Source organism: Neolamprologus brichardi, chromosome 3 (assembly GCF_056152115.1).
Source record: "Neolamprologus brichardi isolate AB-2024 chromosome 3, ASM5615211v1, whole genome shotgun sequence".
In the NCBI taxonomy this organism is placed as follows: domain Eukaryota; kingdom Metazoa; phylum Chordata; class Actinopteri; order Cichliformes; family Cichlidae; genus Neolamprologus; species Neolamprologus brichardi.
The window spans coordinates 61,644,294-61,666,275 of NC_142106.1; the positions used below are offsets into that span (position 1 = coordinate 61,644,294).

Here is a 21,982-nt window from a genome sequence, read left to right on the forward strand (position 1 = left end):
CAGTTAGGAGCCGTGCTGCAGTCGGCCAATTGATGTAGCGGTAATACCAGAGTAGAGGCTGTTACAGAAGTCGAGACAAGATGAAGGCATGGATCTCAAAATCTCTGAAGCAGAGGAAAGGCTTTTGCAAGGAGGCGGAGATGAAAGAAGCTAGTCTTGATTACCTTATTTATCTGTTTGTCAAAGATCACTCCTAAATTTCTTGCAGAGGATTTTTTATAGATCTCGAGAGGTGAGGTGAACAATGACCTCAGTTTTCTGCTCAGTTAGGTTGAGAAGATGTAGCGCCATCCATGCCTTCACGTCTTCCAGACAATCAAACAGAGCCTTCAGACGATTCACAGATCTTCATCTCAGGGATAAATCTGAGTCATCTGTGTAGCAATGGAACAACATATTTATTTAAACTGAGCCCATCAGAAGCATGTCGATTGAAAAAAGGATAGCGCCCTGGGGGACCCCACAGGAAAGCACAGTCTTTGGGGATAATGAGTCTCTGAGATTAACAGAGAAGGTTCGATTAGATCAGAAGGATTTAAACCACAACAATCGCTTTTATTCCAACATGTTGTTCCAGTCTAGTCTGAAGGCTGTGATCTACTCTATCAAAAGCAGAACTGATAACAGAGAGTAACTCTGCAGCAGCTCATCCTCTGTTTGGATCCACAGCTCAAACCCAGGTCAAACCCAGGTCGCTTTAAGCAGATGAAGAGCTTCGTATTCCCGTTGGTGCTTTATAAAGCTGGGAGAGCACCGGTGACTACACTGGTGAACCAGAATCTCATGTCCGTAACAACCACAGGAACCCTGGAAAATTAGGCACGTGTTGACATGCACACATGGTGTTAGTGCTCCCTGAGCTCGGCCTCCAGACGTGTGTAACAAACAGATCAGATGCTTTGGCTGCTGCGTTTGTGTGTCCAGCAGCGCTGCTGTTAAACACTTCAGTTTTAGCATTTGAACACGCTGTTCACCACCTGATTACTGGACATTGATCCCGACTCGAACTTTAAAGATTATGAATTTCCTGCTGGGTTGACATCGTGAGCTTGTTTCATGCTCGTGTTTTTCCTGTGTGCTCCAGTTCAGACAGGTCCTTCACGCCCACTCACCACAGCTACTACTCTTCTAAACATGAAGGCATGATGGAGGAGATGCTCACCAGTCACCAGGTACGCTGCATCATCACACACAGATCACTAATTCTCTGCATTTTTAAACGATGGGGCGATGTTAACCTAAAGGTTGGGAACTATGACAGTGACGTTCAGGCTGTGGCTGTACTGTTAACCCCTCTGTCAGCTACTTTAGTCTGCACACCAATCTGTGAGTAAGATGTTGTGTGAGGATGTTTAGCACCTGGATGATTTAGTTACAGGAGTTCTGTGTAAGCACCAGTCCATTCATCCAGCCTGGAGGCGACCTCTGACCCTTTCTGTGTGGAGTTTGCATGTTCCCCTTGTGTCTTCCTGGGTTCTCTCGGGTACTCTGACTTCCTCCCACACTCCAAAGACATGCAGTTAGTGGGGTTTTAGGTCTAAACTGTTTATATGTGAGTATGATAAAGACGAGGATGGATCAAAGAAGGGCTGCAACCCCACCCGACCCACTCCTCCACCCACGGTTCTGCTGTTTTGTATGGGGATTATATTTCTGTCAAATTCAGGAGCAAGTATATCCCATGATCTTCTCAATGCCCTAGATGACATGGGTATTGTTTATCTGGTCTCTGATAAGAAGTTTGTTTCATTCCAGGTTTCATTGCTTGCCAGGGAGACTGAGAGGGATTCGTACCGGTTGAGCTGGGGCACAGAGAACCTGGACAATGTGGCGTTGTCCTGCAGCCCTGTCCATTCAGGGTGAGCACAGCAGCACTGAGGAAAGTCAGCATTTACAGAGTTCTGTGAATAAACTGTTTTCTGTGGATCCTCGTAGATGGAAATCCTGCTGAGCTTTTCCTTCTGCTGGTTTTTTACACTTGCTGGGATTTCTCCCTCTCTGATTTCTTCTGCCTGACTTGTGATTCCTCTCTGTCTGTTGTGGTTGTTGTTTTAGCCACTCCTCTCCGTGCCATGATCATGGAGACCACAGCAGGTGACCTTCTGCACCTTGGTTGCACCTCATTCCCCTTCATCACCGTCCTTCTCCGCTCACTGTGTGCTCTCCCTATGGAGAGGTGTATGTGTTGCACCGTCCTCGACAGACAACATCTCGTGTATATTTCTGTATCTCAGCCTGAACGTAAATTAAACATAAACTCTCTAAACTTTCCAGAGTTGGCATCATGACGCTGCAAGTTCAGGAAAGTTTAGATCAGGTTGAAGGTTGAGGACATGTTTGTTGACTTCATTCAGTGTCTCGTGAACCTTTCTACTAACGTCACGTGGTATGGAGACTATTAGAATAAACTTACAGTTTACTCTAATCTCGTCTTCTAACATTAATTTAACAGCTGTTCACGTCTGTTGTTGGGTTTTCTCACCTGGTTGTTTGACTGAAGCTGAGCCAAGAACTGTCTTTAGCGTCATATCGTCATTTCATCACGGTCGGTCTGGGATGTGTGATCCATACTCGTCACTGTGCATGGAGAGTGAAGGTCAAACCTGAATGCAGAGCAGCTCTCGTCCATTCAGTGTTGAGAAAGCAGAAACCAAAGGTTGAGCGTACGTTAGCTACCATGCTACAGTCATAGAGTTGTCCGTGGTAATAAGTAGTCTATGTTAAAGTGCAGCTATCCTTTTTCTGTAACATCTCTATTTGAAGATTAAACATAATGAAGAAAATGCATTGTTCTGGTCTGCTGTTTCCACGAGCATAGATTGGCTAATGCTAGCTATGTGAGCTAGCTTAAGCTTACTGACCTCGCTGAATCAGTTCACTGAAGTTAAGACTATGCTATAGTTGTGCTATTGTTGCTACACGGTCTAAGATAAATAAGCTCACTTAAAGAAACATAAATAAATATAGTTCATGAAGAAAATGCATTGTTCTGGTCTGCTGTTTCCACGAGCTTAGATTGGCTAATGCTACGTGATGTGAGCTAGCTTAAGTTTACTGACCTCGCTAAATCAGTTCACTGAAGTTAAGACTATGCTATAGTTGTGCTATTGTTGCTACACGGTCTAAGATAAGTAAGCTCACTTAAAGAAACCATAAATAAATGTAGTTCATGAAGAAAATGCATTGTTCTGGTCTGCTGTTTCCACGAGCATAGATTGGCTAATGCTACGTGACGTGCGCTAGCTTAAGTTTACTGACCTCGCTGAATCAGTTCACTGAAGTTAAGACTATGCTATAGTTGTGCTATTGTTGCTACACGGTCTAAGATAAATAAGCTCACTTAAAGAAACCATAAATAAATGTAGTTCATGAAGAAAATGCATTGTTCTGGTCTGCTGTTTCCACGAGCATAGATTGGCTAATGCTACGTGACGTGCGCTAGCTTAAGTTTACTGACCTCGCTGAATCAGTTCACTGAAGTTAAGACTATGCTATAGTTGTGCTATTGTTGCTACACGGTCTAAGATAAATAAGCTCACTTAAAAACCATAAATAAATATAGTTCATGAAGAAAATGCATTGTTCTGGTCTGCTGTTTCCACGAGCATAGATTGGCTAATGTTAGCTATGTGAGCTAGCTTAAGTCTACTGACCTCGCTGAACCAGTTCACTAAAGTTAAGACTATGCTATAGTTGTGCTATTGTTGCTACACGGTCTAAGATAAATAAGCTCACTTAATAACCATAAATAAATATAGTTCATGAAGAAAATGCATTGTTCTGGTCTGCTGTTTCCACGAGCATAGATTGGCTAATGCTAGCTATGTGAGCTAGCTTAAGTCTACTGACCTCGCTGAATCAGTGTTGCCAACTCCTCAGTAAGGAAAATCGCTATTGGTTGTCCTAAAAGTCGCTAGAAGTCGCTAAATGACGTCATCACCTAATTTGCATAATTGGTCATGCTAATGTAATTGTAACCTACGTTGTTGGAGAGAGAAATAACATCGTGGAAGAGACATAAAGTGAGTCCTAAATGCAGTTAGAATTTATTTAGAACTACAAATTAAATTTCTTTTAGCAATTATTGTTTTTGTTAATGTCACAATTCCAACCCTGCTCCTTTATCCGGGCTTGGACCGGCAAAAGTGACCCGAAATATGCACTCTGGTGGAGTTACTTTGTGTGTGTTTATTAGTAGTTTTAAACCTTGTGATCCACAAAACAGCAACAACAGTAAAAGAGTAAAAGAAGAACTGACTGCGTTACAGCACCCGCTGCTTGTTGAGAGTAAAAGCGATATGCGCTTTCACGTCTTTTTTTAGCGACTTTTTTTAGAAAAAAAGTCGCTAGGGGGTCTGAAAACTCGCTAAATATAGCGACAAAGTCGCTAAGTTGGCAACACTGCACTGAATCAGTTCACTGAAGTTAAGACTGTGCTATAGTTGTGCTATTGTTGCTACACGGTCTAAGATAAATAAGCTCACTTAGAAACCATAAATAAATATAGTTCAAGAAGAAAGTGTGTTTGCTTCTTTAGTGAAGGAACGTTTGATGAACAAAAGTGTCCCAGGCCAACACGCTGACAGGATCTTCCTTAGTCCTCATATCTCGTGCTTTCTTGAGTCCTTGTCTTAACGGGGCCTTCAAATGCGTAGTTAACGACTCAACTGTTGCTTGTGTTAAAAACTCGAGCAAGTAAACAGCTTTGTGTAAGTGTGCGCACTCAGTGAAGAAGCATCTTAAAGCCTGTTCAAACAGTCGTGAAGCTTTGCTGTCTGCTTTCTCACCACTTAATGGAGCTGACTTAGACTGAACTGGACAATATTGGCGTCTCATTTGTGCATGCATCTCCTGCTTCCTCTCAGCTTCCTGGTCAGCTTCATGGTAGATGCCAGGGGCGGAGCCATGCGCGGCTGTCGACACAACGGCCTCCGCATCATCATCCCGCCGAGGAAGTGCAGCGCCCCGACGAGAGTGACGTGCCGACTGGTGAAGAGGCACCGTCTGGCCACCATGCCCCCCATGGTTGAGGGGGAGGGTCTGGCCAGCAGGCTCATTGAGGTGGGACCCTCTGGAGCCCAGTTCCTTGGGTAAGACAGGACTAATGATGGTAGAAGCTTCTGGATGTATGGAGGTTAATTATTTGCTAGTAGCTTTGAAGTATTTTGCAAAGTCTTGAATATTTTATGGCAATAAGTTTCCAGGCAGGACAAAAGTGCTTCTTTTCTTTGAACATCTATCCTGTTATTAATTTGACTCCCGTATAAATGCAAAGGTTACAAAGTGCTGCCCTTTTCTTTCAGATTAATTTGCCAGCCTCTGCCTGACTCAGACTGTCTCTGTATTTGCTCTCGCTTCAGTGCCAGCGATCTGCCAGCATGGCCTGTTTACTTTCATAACAGCTGCAGTGCGACTCTTTCTAACCTTTCTCCCTAACACTTGATGAAACAGCTTTTCTTATTAACTCCAGCTGCAGTGTCTCGCACCATGATTGGTTTGATATGTGGACTGAAACTCTGCCCTCTGCTGGTAGCGTTTGAGATCACAGTTACAGATTTGCTGCAGAAGTTTTTGCTGTGATGTGAAATGTTTCTGCAGCTCTGCAGTGAAACTAGCCCCACACAGTGATGAGCTCATTTCAAATGAACAGATTTAATTTGAATAAAAATACAGAAAAATAGTCTAACAGATTCAAACTTGCTTTATCAGAGGACTTCTTCAGTGAAAGAACTACAAAGTCGGTCTTCTTTATTATGAAAAGACCGACTTGAGTACAAATATAAGCAGCTTTGGGGTAAATGTATGTTTTTATTTGTCATTTATTCGTCTCTATTGGACGTCCTCACTGTGCAGCCAAGAGAAAATCGGCGCTCAACCCAAACATTGTGTGTGCTCTTTCTTCCTCACTGCTGCATACGGACGCTCGCTCAATCAGTAAACTCCACCTCCCCAGTGCCCCCCCACCTCTAAACGAGGGAGAGAGTTTGGTTACCCGAATCCTCCAGCTCGGTCCACCGGGGACCAGATTTCTTGGGTAGGGTGGAAACCAGTCTGTGGTTTTGCATATGAAACGATCCATGGATGCCAGTTTCTTTGTTACTGTGCTGTCGTGTTTTTGCTGATGCTGCATAATCCACTTCATTCAGTGTCCACGCCTCCCACTGCTTGTCACTTCCTTCCTGCTTCGCCGTTTCCCTTTTCTTTCTTCATCCTCGGGGGAAGGTTTGTGTCTCACGTATGTGTGAAATTTACATGGTTGTGTGGCCTGTAAGTCGAAGGGAAGCAGGAGAATATGAGTGCACACTTCAGTCATCGGCACATGTTGATGTTTTCACCAATATTTGGGCTTTTCAGTATATTTTAAATTGATGTGTTTCTGCCTTTTGTCAGAGTGGTCGAAGTAAAAACATCAACAGTATTTAGAGTGTAATAAACAAACACTGTCAGGCCAGGTAACCATATAAATATCACATAAATGTGTGTTTGTCCCGATGTTGGCCTGCAGGACGCTTCTCGTAGATACACGTTGTAACTAGTTTGTGATTGTGCTCATCAGGTAAGTCTCAGAGTGACGTTTTCTAACTATTAGAAATACACTGATCATAAATCAACCTAAAATCAACCTTAGATTTGCTGGTGCATTTATGCAGCACAGCTCTACAAGTTTGGTCTTTATCACCACGTGTCAACACATCAGCTGCAGGAAAAATAAAATGTAATTCACACAGCAGTGAAGAGCAGGAGGAGCGATGCCCTCTGTGTCTGAACAGGTACAGTCGGGCTCGTATCCAGACACAAAGATGAAGTCAAAGAACAGACTTACCTCATGCACACATGCACTCTTACCTGTTATATTCCATCACACCACGTTTTACTTGGACTTACCCAGCGTGTCTTGTCCCTCCAGTCCTGTCATCGTGGAGATCCCTCACTTCGCCGCCCTCCGAGGGAAGGAGCGCGAGCTGGTGATTCTGCGGAGCGAAACAGGAGAGAGCTGGAAGGAGCATCACTGTGAACACACTCAAGAGGAGCTCAACCAGATACTCAACGGCATGGACGAGGGTCAGTCTCCGACACGGGCTGACGCCGCCGCCGTCAAACGTTAACGGCCTGATGACGTCTTTTCTGTCTCACCTTCTGCAGAACTGGACACTCCTGAGGAGCTAGAGAGGAAACGCATTTGCCGTATCATCACTAGAGATTTCCCACAATACTTTGCTGTGGTGTCACGCATCAAGCAGGACAGTAATCTGATTGGTCCTGAAGGAGGCATCCTCAGCAGCACTGTTGTACCGCAAGTTCAGGCGGTTTTCCCTGAGGGGGCGCTGACCAAGAGGATCAGGGTTGGACTGCAGGTAAACAGCGAGTCTGTGGTTAGCTTCCATGTATCCTCTGTTTGTGCTGTCGTTATTATTAGCATGTGTGCGTGCAGTTACAGCCAGCCTTCCCTCTTGTCTCGCAGGCCCAGCCAGTGAGCACAGATGTCGTGAGGAAGATCCTGGGCAATAAGGCCAGCTTCAGTCCCATCGTCACTCTGGAGCCGCGCAGGAGGAAGTTTCATAAACCCATCACCATGACGATCCCTGTCCCCAAGAGCAGCTCCGACCCCGTCCTCAACGGCTTTGGAGGGGACACGCCCACCCTACGATTGCTCTGTAGCATCACCGGTTAGAAAAGTTCAAATGTTAACGGTTAAGCTGAGACGCGTCTCCACGTTCTAACGTTTCATGTCATGCAGGTGGAACAACGCCAGCCCAGTGGGAGGATATAACAGGAACGACTCCGTTAACCTTTATTAATGACTGTGTGTCCTTCACCACCAACGTGTCCGCCAGGTAAAACAGCTGGACCAAACATCTGTTCGTGGACAACAGCTCGCTCCTAACCCTCTTCTCTTTTCTAGGTTCTGGCTCATAGACTGTCGGCAAGTCCAGGAGTCGGTCAACTTCTCCACTCAGGTGTATCGGGAGATCATCTGTGTCCCTTACATGGCCAAGTTTGTCATCTTCGCCAAGACCCACGACCCGATCGAGGCGCGATTGCGCTGCTTTTGTATGACCGATGACAAGATTGATAAAACGCTGGAACAGCAGGAGAACTTCACCGAGGTGGCGCGCAGCCGAGACGTAGAGGTGAGAAAGGAGAGTCTAACACCAAGTTATACAAGAAAGAGTTCGGGAATGACCTGAAACCCCAATGAAACCTTTGAGCGGTCGACTCTACTCTAAGAAGAATATCTAAAGGATGTAAACATGTGAGATGTCATAAATGGAGCTGGAAAATCCTGATTATCCCATCATGTCTGCATGTGTCACCTTTACCAGGTCCTGGAAGGCAAACCTATCTATGCAGACTGCTTTGGTAACCTCGTTCCCCTCACGAAAAGCGGCCAACATCACCTCTTCAGCTTTTACGCCTTTAAGGAGAACCGATTAGCACTCTTCATCAAAGTGAGTCATCGTTTGTTTCTTCTAAGCATTGCCGCAGTTCATCGTATTTTCATGATCTTTCTTCGTATATCATGGAGTCGGTTTAGCAACGAGCAGCTGGCTAACGTTGACCCGCTTGGCTTTGGCAGATCAGAGACAACACTCAGGAGCCGTGTGGCCGCTTGTCATTTATGAAAGAGCCGAGGAACTACAGGTCACTTGCACAAAACGCTATATGCAATCTCAACATCACACTTCCATCATACTGCAAGGTAAGGATGGTGTTGATGCTGGCGGTCGTCTTTATGAGTGAAAGCTGCGTGCTGGTTTTAGTCGTTTAACATGTCCTCTGGTTGCTGGTAACTCTGTTGCAATAACACATATTATCAATGTTCCCTCTGATGTTTCACGTGTGTGAACGCACAAACTCCCTGAGCGTCGCACTGACAGCAGACGTGTGCACTGTGGTCACGCCAGCATCCAAGTTACATGTTTATTAAAGTAATCACATTACAGCATTTATGTTAGACTACTTTTAATTAACTGCTCTGACTTGTATTATGAGTCTGTGGCCTGGGATAGAGTCTGTAACTCTGTCTGCAAAATACAGTAAATAATGACCAATGTTGGGCAATTAATTATAAAGTTACTTCTTCAAAAAAGTAACTGAGTTATGCAAACAACAAAGTTTTTTGCAGCTGTTTACCTAAAAATGCAGTCAAGGCGTTTTTTAAACAAACATTTCAAACTATTTACAGAACAATCAGCTGTTCTGCATCAAATCTGATGCCACACAAATTATTTGTGCCACAAAAAATAATCTCTGTCCACTATGAGATGAAGGAGAACAACAGCCTGATACCTGCAGGCCTGACAGCAGCAGATGTATCACTGCTGTAACACCTGTAACACTCAGCAGTCGCCTCATTGTTCTGACACACACAACAAAACTACTGACTACACTACACACTAACTACACACTAACTACACACTAACTACACACTGACTACACACTCACTACACACTAACTACACACTGACTACACACTGACTACACACTCACTACACACTGACTACACACTCACTACACACTGACTACACACTCACTACACACTGACTACACACTGACTACACACTCACTACACACTGACTACACACTCACTACACACTGACTACACACTGACTACACACTCACTACACACTGACTACACACTCACTACACACTGACTACACACTCACTACACACTGACTACACACTGACTACACACTCACTACACACTGACTACACACTCACTACACACTAACTACACACTGACTACACACTGACTACACACTCACTACACACTCACTACACACTGACTACACACTCACTACACACTGACTACACACTCACTACACACTAACTACACACTGACTACACACTCACTACACACTCACTACACACTGACTACACACTCACTACACACTGACTACACACTCACTACACACTCACTACACACTAACTACACACTCACTACACACTGACTACACACTGACTACACACTGACTACACACTGACTACACACTGACTACACACTCACTACACACTAACTACACACTCACTACACACTGACTACACACTGACTACACACTGACTACACACTCACTACACACTAACTACACACTCACTACACACTGACTACACACTGACTACACACTGACTACACACTGACTACACACTCACTACACACTAACTACACACTCACTACACACTGACTACACACTCACTACACACTGACTACACACTCACTACACACTCACTACACACTAACTACACACTGACTACACACTCACTACACACTAACTACACACTGACTACACACTGACTACACACTGACTACACACTCACTACACACTGACTACACACTCACTACACACTAACTACACACTGACTACACACTGACTACACACTCACTACACACTCACTACACACTGACTACACACTCACTACACACTGACTACACACTCACTACACACTAACTACACACTCACTACACACTCACTACACACTCACTACACACTCACTACACACTCACTACACACTGACTACACACTGACTACACACTGACTACACACTCACTACACACTAACTACACACTCACTACACACTGACTACACACTCACTACACACTGACTACACACTCACTACACACTCACTACACACTAACTACACACTGACTACACACTCACTACACACTAACTACACACTCACTACACACTGACTACACACTGACTACACACTCACTACACACTAACTACACACTCACTACACACTGACTACACACTGACTACACACTGACTACACACTCACTACACACTCACTACACACTGACTACACACTAACTACACACTGACTACACACTGACTACATACTCACTACACACTCACTACACACTGACTACACACTCACTACACACTGACTACACACTGACTACACACTCACTACACACTCACTACACACTCACTACACACTAACTACACACTGACTACACACTCACTACACACTAACTACACACTCACTACACACTGACTACACACTGACTACACACTCACTACACACTGACTACACACTCACTACACACTCACTACACACTGACTACACACTGACTACACACTCACTACACACTCACTACACACTGACTACACACTAACTACACACTGACTACACACTGACTACATACTCACTACACACTCACTACACACTGACTACACACTCACTACACACTGACTACACACTGACTACACACTCACTACACACTCACTACACACTGACTACACACTAACTACACACTCACTACACACTCACTACACACTGACTACACACTGACTACACACTCACTACACACTCACTACACACTGACTACACACTAACTACTACACACTAACTACACACTCACTACACACTAACTACACACTAACTACACACTAACTACACAAGATTTGTGCTAAACGTCGCAAATCTCTCAAACTCGCCGTCACTCCTAAAACTTCCCCCTTCCTAAACAACTAAATGCCATATTGCTGTATCATTTTTTGATTGGTCGACATGGTACATTTTTCCACCAATAGGGAGGGGACTTGGGAGGGGGGCTGTTTTTGCTCACAGGCGGAGAGCACTTTCGAGCGTTTTCCTTATAAAACGCAGTTTTTTATGGAACGCCAGGACTGCCATAATGAATTAATTAAATACACCATTAAATAATTAATTAAATGTGGCAATAATTAATTAAATTTCTGATTTTAATTAATTATTGCCACATTTAATTAATTATTTAATGGTGTATTTAATTAATTCATTATGGCAGTCCTGGCGTTCCATAGTTTTTCACCGTTTCTTCCCGCAGTAAATATAAACAACTACAGTATTCAGGAAGAAAAACAAACATTGCAGATATTTTATCATAACTCTGGTTTTACGATCAACACAATTTAAAAACTGGTATAAAGTCCACACTTTTTCTGTCAATTGTTCCGTCTGTCCTGCTCACATCTCCAATGGTTGTACACGTTGTCATTAACTTCATTAACCACGTTGATTAGCTGCGTATATACGAATGTGAATCGCATCATTGGCTGGACTATGGGATAAGGTGACATCGTTCTAATCCCACACGGGAGCAGCCAGTCACTGACTAACACTGCAAAACAGAGTTGTTAAAGTATTAATTTTAACTTCAGGGTAGATTGTTGTCTGTGTGCAGAGACCTGCCAGCAGTGCACAACTGCACACGTGCAGCTTTGAGGAAACGTTGCATATTATGTACTAATGTCCCACTGATCAACTTCTTAAATAAATCCAAATTACTTTCATGTCCTAAATATAATTACTGACTTGTTTATAATGTTTTCATATTTATGATTTAAGAGTCTAAGCACTCAAAGATTAATAGTAACTGTCTTTAACACTGTGGATAGTGTTGGTGTCATGTTAAAGCCCTGTGAAACATTTGTTTGTTTTTGCATAAACAGCTGTGGTCAGCCTGGACTTATCATGGGCGTGAATGTCACGGTCATTTTATGAACTGTTCCAAGGTGGATTCATGGCACAAAATACATGTTTAATGGCTTTAAATAAGAAGGTTATTTAGCTTTAATCCACAGAGAGACTAAACTGTGTGTGCTGCTGACGGCTCTACAGTCAGAGTGATGATAAGCCTAAAACAGATACATGTGAGGAAAGGTTTTAGTTATAATATCCACTCGCCCTTTAACAAAATTAAAACTGAATAAAATCTTACCTCTGGTGTTTGCCATAAATAATAAGTACTAAAGACTAACACGGAAACGAAATAAACAAAAAAGAAACATGTTCAAACAAAACAAAGGCACAAACCCGCCCTCCAAACTAACTCGCACTAAGCTAAATGACAAACTAAGACTAGTAATAACTCTGGTAGTTATACTTCTCTACAACTGGTAGCTTCTTTTTCCAGCATGAAAGGGTTTATCTGGCAGCTCTCACTGGACAGACATGTCCTCATGAGGAAGTCCAGGAGCTCTCTGAAGAAGGAGAGGTTTGCATTAGCACGTTGGCGGTGTCCTTCCACCATTTCTAACAGCTACAGTTCCCATAATCACCAGTTCAGACAACTGTATGTAAGCACAAGTTATTTCGATTTGTCACCACAGATCTGCTAGAAAACCCAAACTGTGACACTCAGATGATCTAATGATCAGGGACAATCTAGCACCAAAGCTCAGGCATTCCAGTGTCCCAGTCCACAGTGACGGGAGGGCTCACCGTGGACTGGGTGGGTGCTCACCGTGGACTGGGAGGGCTCACCGTGGACTGGGAGGGTTCACCGTGGACTGGGTGGGTGCTCACCGTGGACTGGGAGGGCTCACCGTGGACTGGTTGTCACCAAGAACGAACCCCCTGCTCCAAAACCGACACCTGTAATCGTGACTGAACTTTGCAGCTGCACATGTTTTATGGCCAAACAAGACAAAGAGTTATCTGGCCACAGTGACAAAAGCTGGTGAGGTTCAAACCCCAGATCAGCTAAATGAACTCAATTTGGCCAAGGAGAGACAGAACTATGGCAGATGCTTTTGGTCAAAGGTACGGGACATTTAACCAAATATGCATCTATACCTGTGAGCCTGTGTGGATGAGAAAGAATCCAAAATAAAGTAATTAAAGATTTATGTTGAGAATTTTCCCCCTTTGGAGAAAGAAAAAAGCCCAAAATGACCATAACATGGTAAAAATGGTAAATGGCCTGTATTTATATAGCGCTTTACTAGTCCCTAAGGACCCCAAAGCGCTTTACATATCCAGTCATCCACCCATTTACACACACATCCACACACTGGTGATGCAGCTACATTGTAGCCACAGCCGCCCTGGGGCGCACTGACAGAGGCGAGGCTGCCGGACACTGGCGCCACCGGGCCCTCTGACCACCACCAGTAGGCAACGGGTGAAGTGTCTTGCCCAAGGACACAACGACTGAGACTGTCGGAGCCGGGGCTCGAACCGGCAACCTTCCGATTACAAGACGAACTGCCAACTCTTGAGCCACGATTGCCCACATCCATGATCAGTGCAAGCTTCTGACCACAGCTGTATGTCTGTGAAGGTTCTCAGTCATCCAGGTCATCGTAGTCAAAGGAGCTTGCAAAGAAAAGCGTCTGGACTTCTTTAAGTTACTTGAAGACGTTTCACCTCTCATCCGAGAGGCTTCTTCAGTTCTAAGGTCAAATGGTGGAGAGTCCCAGATTTAAACCTGGTGGGAGTTTCCCCCCACAGAGGGACAAAAGGACCCCTGATGATCCTCTAATCGCCTGAGCCAAGGTGTGAAACTGGGTGTGGGTCACAATCAGCCAGAGTTTCAGTTGAGCTCATTGTGAAACCTGGCCCCACCTTATCATGCGAATTCCTGAGGTCAGATGGCCCAGGATGTGAGTGGGCGTTAAGGCGTCTGGGGAGGATCTCAAAACTGGATTATAGATGGCAGAGAGTTGGTGTCGTAAACCACCGCCTCTGTTCAAAGATGGTCGCTCACAGTGGACATAGATGGCTTCTTTCACTCCTCTTTTAAACCATCTGTCCTCTCTGTCCAAAATGTGAACATTGGCATCCTCGAAAGAGTGTCCTTTATCCTTAAGATGCAGATGGACAGCTGAATCTTGTCCTGTGGAGGTGGCTCTTCTGTGTTGTGCCATGTGCTTGTGAAGTGGCTGTTTGGTCTCTCCAATGTAGAGGTCTGGGCATTCCTCGCTGCACTGTACGGCATACACCACATTGTTAAGCCACTTAACAATCGATTGAGATCCCTCCCAGACGCCTTAACGCCCACTCACATCCTGGGCCATCTGACCTCAGGAATTCGCATGATAAGGTGGGGCCAGGTTTCACAATGAGCTCACCCGAAACTCTGGCTGATTGGGACCCACACCCAGTTCCACACCTTGGCTCAGGCGATTAGAGGATCATCAGGGGGTCCTTTTGTCCCTCTGTGGGGGGACACTCCCACCAGGTTTATATCTGGGACTCTCCACCATTTGACCTTAGAACTGAAGAAGCTTCTCGGATGAAGGTGAAACGTCTTCAAGCAACTTAAAGAAGTCCAGAAGCTTTTCTTTGCAAGCTCCTTTGACGACCACAGCTGTAGCACACCTGTAATATATTTACCTAGTCCATCTCTGAAGACCACTTTGACTTTCACTGACATCCACACTGACCTCTTGTTCTTGTTGCTATGGTAACCGTTGGTTTGTCTGACCTTAACACTGCTCTTGTTTCTATTTGTACATCGTTCTGCTTCTTGCTGCTTCTTGTTCCCAAAAGGAGTCTGATTCAGACCAGGAGCAAGAGGAAGAGGTAAAAGCAGCCAGCGCTTCTCACTTGTGTTCCCATTAGCTCCACTAATCTGTCTCTTCCTCTGTCTGTAGTTTAGACTGTAGCAGTGACTTATCTGTGCTCTGTCCCTCAGTGATAGGTGTAGTGATAGTTTAAATAATTAGCACGTGCAGCGGTCAAAACATCCTAACTGTTTCCATGTGATCTTTTTCAGACCAACAGACTGCTCGAGAAATGTAAGACATACTTTTACTTTGCTCTGCAGCTTGTACTAACGTGGTTGCTGCTCTTTGATAAAATGCATATATTTATTAATCAAAATGATATATCTCATAAATGGTGTGAATAACATTAGTAATGAGAATGCAGAGGAATAACCAGACTCATACATTCGCCCTGAAGTCCATCTTTTCAAAGTTATGTTTCTCTCTACTTTTCTTTTTTTGTAATGATTTACGCCTCATTGTTTCAATTTAATCCAATTTCATTCTTTGACAATGCGAGATTGGAGATACGAAGAAAGAGTTAAACAATGCAACTTACGTATGTACATAAATATGATCTTCATTCATACTGTGGTGATGTTTATGTGACGGCCTATACATATATATCTATGTGCTAGCCTGAAAGCCAGCGTAGCGCTAACACCGTCATAATCGTGGTTGCTGATGTGGTTGCACTTGGCCCTGATTGGCCAGGTGGGTGGAGAGGTGCAGCATTGGGCTTTTATTCTGCATTTCCTCACTTCGTTCTGCACTGGTTAGATCAAAAAGAGACTCAACAGTAACATTATTCACAGCTGCTCGTGGGATGTGAGTTAAATGACTGTAGCCGTTACATAGTAACAGAATAAATGACCTTTAAAAGGAGACAAAATGTGATTCGTCATGAGTGAAGCACATCCAGACTCCACCTTCCTAATTCTGAACTTCCTGTTTCTTCCCATTATTGTTGTTGTGGTGCAGTTTGTGCCATGTTGTACTGGGGCTGTGCTGGTATCATATGCTCTAAGCTCCTGAAGTTGGCTACTAGTGTAGTCAGGCTCCTCCCCCTCTCCCCTCCACCATGGCTTGTCTCGTGGTAATGTGAACATGTTAATTATTTAACAAATCGACCCATATTTGTTAGCGTTACGTTTCTAAAGGACGTGTTATTGAGTATCAATGTCACTGACATTTTAAAAACTGGGCCCAGAACTCACCACATTACTGAAAGAAGACAAGCAACCAAGTACCAACTTTCTCATCACTCTTTGACCTCTCCATCATCATTTCCCTTTACTTTGCATGGAAATAACTTGCCATACTTACAAATGAATGTGTGTGCTGTGTGTCTGTGTGATTATACATAACGTCCTCTTAGTGAGAGTTCATTTTGTTTGCTCTGTATGTCACAGTTTTTTGCTTCTGTTTCTATTTTTTGTGAGTTTTCATCACGGTTGTCTTCCAAATGTTGATTTAGTCGAAAGCAGAATGGAGTGAAATAGAATTCCTTCATTCCTTTCTTTGGAATAAAATATATTAGCTTTGCGATAGAGCTAAACATGGCAAATCCTCATACGCCATTTACATTATCACTGGCTTTCTTTCATAGTTAGTGACGTTTTCCATACATCTGAGCAATCTTGAGATGTTTTGATGTTGTTTCTGTTTCACATGTTTTGTTTTGGTTTTGTTGGTTTTGTTGGTTTTGTTGGTTTCTCCGTCACATGCTAGTTTTTTATCAATTCCAGTTTTGATCTGTATTTTTGTCTCGTGAGTGTGGATGCAAGTGTAAAAGCAAGTTATTTCCTGCTCATATCCTTTCCCATTGGTATGTGTTTAGCATTTGCTTTACCACAGCACAGACATATGAAACTACAAGCCTAATTCCTTTGATTCCCTGGTGTACAGTAGAAACCAGTTTGTTGTCCTATGATCCCTGCGGTGTGCTCCAATCTTGTCCTGACCACATTCTCCAATGTCTGTCTCCTTTCATTTAAATTTTTAATTTTCTTTACTCCTTACTTGTTCTTCTTCCGTATGGAAGATGAAGAGACGGAGACGTCAGTCCTGAAATCAGAGCTGATTCGAGAACCAGATCTTCTGTCCGACGTGTCAGAGATGAAACAAGATTTGATCAAAATGACTGTCATCTTGACTGCAGACTCCGCTGAGAAATCCCCTTCCTTAGGAGGGTGTGGTCTAGAGAAAGGGACCGAGGAAGTTTCTGGAGAAGCGTTAGAAACAATGGAAAAAGACTTAGAGAAAGTCAAAGAGGACCTAGAGAAAGTCAGTGAAATACTGAGGAGTGGAACGTATGAGGGTGAGGTGGCAGAGGAGGCAGCGAAAGCAGCTAGAATGGCTGAGGAATGGGTCCTCCTCTCAGACAGTGAGATAGAAGAAGCCAAAAAGATGGCAGCTTTAGAAAATCAAGAGCTCGTCTTACGGGAAAGTAGAGGTAACAGAGGGACTCCCAGACCTAAAGCCATCAAGGACAGTGGTGACCTCAAAGAATACCTGCTGGATGTACCAATAAGCTCTAAAGTTAAAGCCAAAAAAGAGACAAGTTTCCAAGAAAGATTCACTGATGTTGTGCTACGCAAAAGTACTAAACCAACCACTCCAACCAAAGTTCATGACAAACCCGCCACTGGTGATGTTAAAAAGCCAGTGAGACGGAAGGGAAAAGAGCAGGGGAAGGCAGGGGAATCGACAGAAACAGGGAGTCGTCTAAGCGTGCCCACAGCCAAGGCAGCATCCCCTGTGTCCCCAGTGATTGAAGAAACTCCCATCGGATCAATCAAGGACAAAGTCAAAGCCTTACAACAGAAAGTGGAGGCAGAGCAAAAGAGCAAAAAGGTCACTGGAAGCAAACCTACGCATTTGCCTGTTATGAGCAAATCCTCCCCAAAAGCCAAAGAAACCGCTAAGTCAAAGCAGGCCCCGCATAAATCCCCTAAAGCTGATTCTGAAAAACTTGAAGAGACCATGTCAGTTAAAGAGCTGATGCAAGCCTTCCAAACGGGTCAAGACCCCTCAAAGAGAAAGTCGGGGCTATTTCAGCTCAAAACATCATCCAAATCAGAAAAAAGCACTAAATCTGAAACTATCCACACAAAATCCACGACGAAAGCAGCAGCTTCACACGTCCCTCAACAGCGAGAAGTGTCATTGGACTCCAAACCCCAAAAGAAACTGATCCGTCAGCAAGACAAAGACACAAAACCCTCTGCTGATTCAGAGCTAGCTGACACTGTAGACTTTGGAAATGGTGGCCTTGATGATAGCTCTGGCAGCTCTAAACACGAGGGTGTGGCAGACTCCCTAAGTTCTGGAAATGGATCCTCTCATTTGAGCTCTGAAGACAGTTACAAACATGAGGGTCTAGCCACTCCAGGCACAAGCCCTGAAAGTCTAGGTCTTTCTCCCAAAACTGTAAAGCAGACCTCTACAACTTTGGCACCAGCTGCCACAACAGTAAAGAAAGAGAGTAAAGACACAGAGAAGTGTGGGGATTCTGGTATAGGGACCACTGGTGACCAACTCTCTACAGAATTGACCCTCCTTGTCTCTTCCAGCAAGGCTACAGATGACCACACTACAAGTGAGTCTATATCTGTTAAGAGGAGTGAGTCAAAACCACAAAAGCTTACAAAAAGAATTTCAGAGACTATAGAAACTTTTCTTAGCGATGACGAAAGCCCCGATCATCAGCTAGCATTGTCTTTAGTTGGGTCGTCAGCCCCTAGATCCTCGTCTCAGCCTCACGACAGCTTAGACTTACTTTTAAAACAAGACGCAGATGCTCTCAGTCCGTTAGCTGATGACTCTTTAACAATAAGCCACAGAGACTCGTTAGAGGGTAGTCCTCTCATGGAAGAAAATTCCTCCCACAAATCCCCAGACTCTATTGAACCCAGCCCAACTAAGGAATCACCTCCTCATGACTCCTTAGAGAGCAGTCCTGTAGAGCTACAAAGCTGCCCATTCTTCCCACTAGGTCCACCTAGCAAATCCTATAGCCATCCAGAGCCTCCCAAAGATGCAGAATTCCCCGAGGAAACTGTGCCCAGTAGGCTTCTTCGAGACCATGAGGCTAGTGCTGATGATGACAGTTGTGAGCAGACGTCTCAGATGACAAGTTCTGGTAAGAGCCCCCTCTCCCCTGACACTCCTAGTTCTGAAGAGGTAAGTTATGAGGTAAACCCCAAACCCCCTGATCATTCATTCCTCTTTGCTCTATCAAAACCGGCTGTCATCCCTGAAGACCCAGAGGAAGATAATGCATCAGACAGCCACGAAGCTAGGAGAAAGATCACTCCTGAGGAAGAGATGTTTAAGATGGCAGCCAAAATAAAAACGTTTAATGAAATGGAACAAGACGTGAAGAGCAAAACGAAGTCTAGAAAAGATGCCAAAATAGGGGATGACAGCTGTGAAAGTGAGAAGCTATCGCAAAGTGAACGTGGGTTCAGTACGCCCACAGAGGATTCAAAATTAGCTCTTTTTGTTGATCCCCTTATTAAAGTACAACCTCCCTCTCCTTTTTCAGCAGGTTTGAATGATGGATGCCACAGCAAAGAGGCCAAGAGCACATCATCAACCAGTGTCACCTCAGAGGGACCTCACTCTGTCTCAGACCAGCATCATTCAAAATCCCAAATGAAAAAAGAAGAAAGTTGCCCATTATCTCGAAAAGCCCATAAAGACCATAGCAACACAAAGGCATCAACATCAAATACTAAAAATAGGACTGATGAGCAAAAGGAAGAAAGCTTAAGGAAGTCAAGGGAAGGTAGAGGAGATGGTACGCATGGTCACGAGTTAGAGATTAGTGAGCCACAGACAGGTGTGCTGAGATGTAGTAATGTCACAGATGAAGTTAAAGGAGATCAGGCCGGACTCTGTGAAACTGTTATTACAAGTAAGACAAGGGAAACGTTTAAACCAGAGGTCTGTATCTACGATGACACAGAGGACGACGACACACCTCCCAGGACCGAGTCCAAAGGTGTCACTGCAAGGGTAGATACAGAGTCTTGGTCTGCAATGCGGGAGGATGATGCCACGTTCGAAGCTCGCGTAAAAGAGGAGGAACAGAAGATACTGAATCTGGTTGTTGACCGTCAGTCTCCAGACACCACGCCTGGTAGGACACCAACAGAAGAGAGCACTCCCACCAGTGAGCCCAATCCCTTTCTATTCCAGGAAGGGAAGCTCTTTGAGATGACCCGCAGTGGTGCTATTGACATGACAAAGAGGAGCTACGAGGAAGAGGCTGTTGGCTTTGCCTTTTTCCAGATAGGAGAACAGCCTTTAGAGGAGCCTATCTTAGAAGAGCCCAGACAAGAGAGTCAAAGATCTGCTGCAGAACCGGAAGTTGGTCTCAATTTAACACTAGAGGTTAAGACTGATAACAGTGAGCAATCCAAAGAAACCGCTGGTTCACAGCTTCAGTCCTCGCCTGAAAATGAACAGCCAAGCTGCAAAGCTGATGCCTCCAAATCTAAAATCCCCAAAATGGGCATTTCAGCTTCAGCTAAACCTACAAAGAAAGATCAGACATCCCCAGAACTTCTAGAGACGAAAGCAGAGATAACTGAAAGATCCTTAGATTTAGACACGAGTTCGCTTGGTCAAATGATAACAAATGTACAGACGGCAGATACTACTATAACTAGATCAGTTTACTCTGAGCAGGGGGAAGAGTCCTCTGACTCTTCTCCAGAGGAACCACAGTCAGTAATAGAAGCCCCCAAAACAACAGGGAAATCCAAACAAAGCGCTTCCAGTAGTGTTAAAAAGACTCCAGTCAAAGCACCAGCTAAGCCTACTTCTTCTCAAGGCCGCGCTAAATCAACAATCCATTCTCCATCTCATGCAGTTTCCCCTTCCAGCACTCCTAAAAAAGAGGCCATCTCTACTTCTGAATCTAAATCTAGAATTCCCGTTAAAGCTAGCACGATGAAGCCTGACTCTACTGTCAAACGAGCTGAAAATAACCAAGACAAAAAACTTAAGGTCCCTGTGAAAAAGGATACAAGGAGAAAATCTGAGACAGACGCAGGTCCCTCTGTGGATGTCAAAACCAAGACTCCATCTTCCAAAGCCAAGAGTTTCTGTGAGGGGGAGTCTCCCAGGTCATCTAAAAAAGAACAGGGTCGTCCTTTGAGTGCTGAGGCGGCAAAATCTAAGGGTTTTCAGTCCAGATTGCCAGTCCGAGGCAAAAGCGGTCAGTCGTCACATTCAACAACACCCACTAAAGAAAAAAGGGAGCCCTATAAAGAGCCCGTTGAGTTCTTTGAAGAGATAAGTGACGAAGCAGCAAAACTGGTGGCGAGGTTGGCACAGGCAGACAGAGAGCAAGAGGTTGAGGCCACCGTCTCAGATGATGAGAGCAGTCTCATTGATCCTTTAGTCATAGAAAGAGAACATTTCCCAGAGATGCAGTTCCCTCCCTCAGGAGACATCTTTCCCATTAGACCACTGTGGGACGAACCTGTTGAGACACAGATGCAGCGAATCCCAGACGATAAAGTCCAAAGTCAAGGTATCCCCCCAGTTTAAGGGGCTATTCTCTATCTCTTGTGCCTCATTAGTACGATAGCTAAAGGTGCTGCCTCTCTGTCTCTTGTGATTATGTCTTCTTGAAGTAAAAACATGTTGCTTGAGCTGTGTTTTTGTTCGTAATGATGTCTCACTTTCCTTGTATGTGTGCTGAAAATCTCA

General features: G+C 44.3%; 1 protein-coding gene across 4 annotated transcripts in view; it reads left to right on the forward strand.

Annotated features, from left to right (window-relative positions):
* Positions 1-21,982, forward strand: part of ank2b (ankyrin 2b, neuronal) — a 113,774-nt gene that overhangs the window by 72,095 nt on the left and 19,697 nt on the right. For 3 of the 4 annotated variants that reach the window (XM_087838046.1, XM_087838049.1, XM_087838048.1), the window contains 15 exons: positions 1,085-1,172; positions 1,756-1,859; positions 2,056-2,094; positions 4,866-5,090; positions 5,936-6,034; positions 6,908-7,062; positions 7,144-7,355; positions 7,463-7,667; positions 7,739-7,835; positions 7,904-8,132; positions 8,325-8,450; positions 8,579-8,701; positions 15,261-15,293; positions 15,487-15,508; positions 17,301-21,803. In XM_087838046.1, the coding sequence (XP_087694172.1) occupies positions 1,085-1,172; positions 1,756-1,859; positions 2,056-2,094; positions 4,866-5,090; positions 5,936-6,034; positions 6,908-7,062; positions 7,144-7,355; positions 7,463-7,667; positions 7,739-7,835; positions 7,904-8,132; positions 8,325-8,450; positions 8,579-8,701; positions 15,261-15,293; positions 15,487-15,508; positions 17,301-21,803 (6,260 nt within the window). The remainder of the gene's footprint in view (positions 1-1,084; positions 1,173-1,755; positions 1,860-2,055; positions 2,095-4,865; positions 5,091-5,935; positions 6,035-6,907; positions 7,063-7,143; positions 7,356-7,462; positions 7,668-7,738; positions 7,836-7,903; positions 8,133-8,324; positions 8,451-8,578; positions 8,702-15,260; positions 15,294-15,486; positions 15,509-17,300; positions 21,804-21,982) is intronic. The other variant, XM_087838047.1, reaches the window with a different exon arrangement.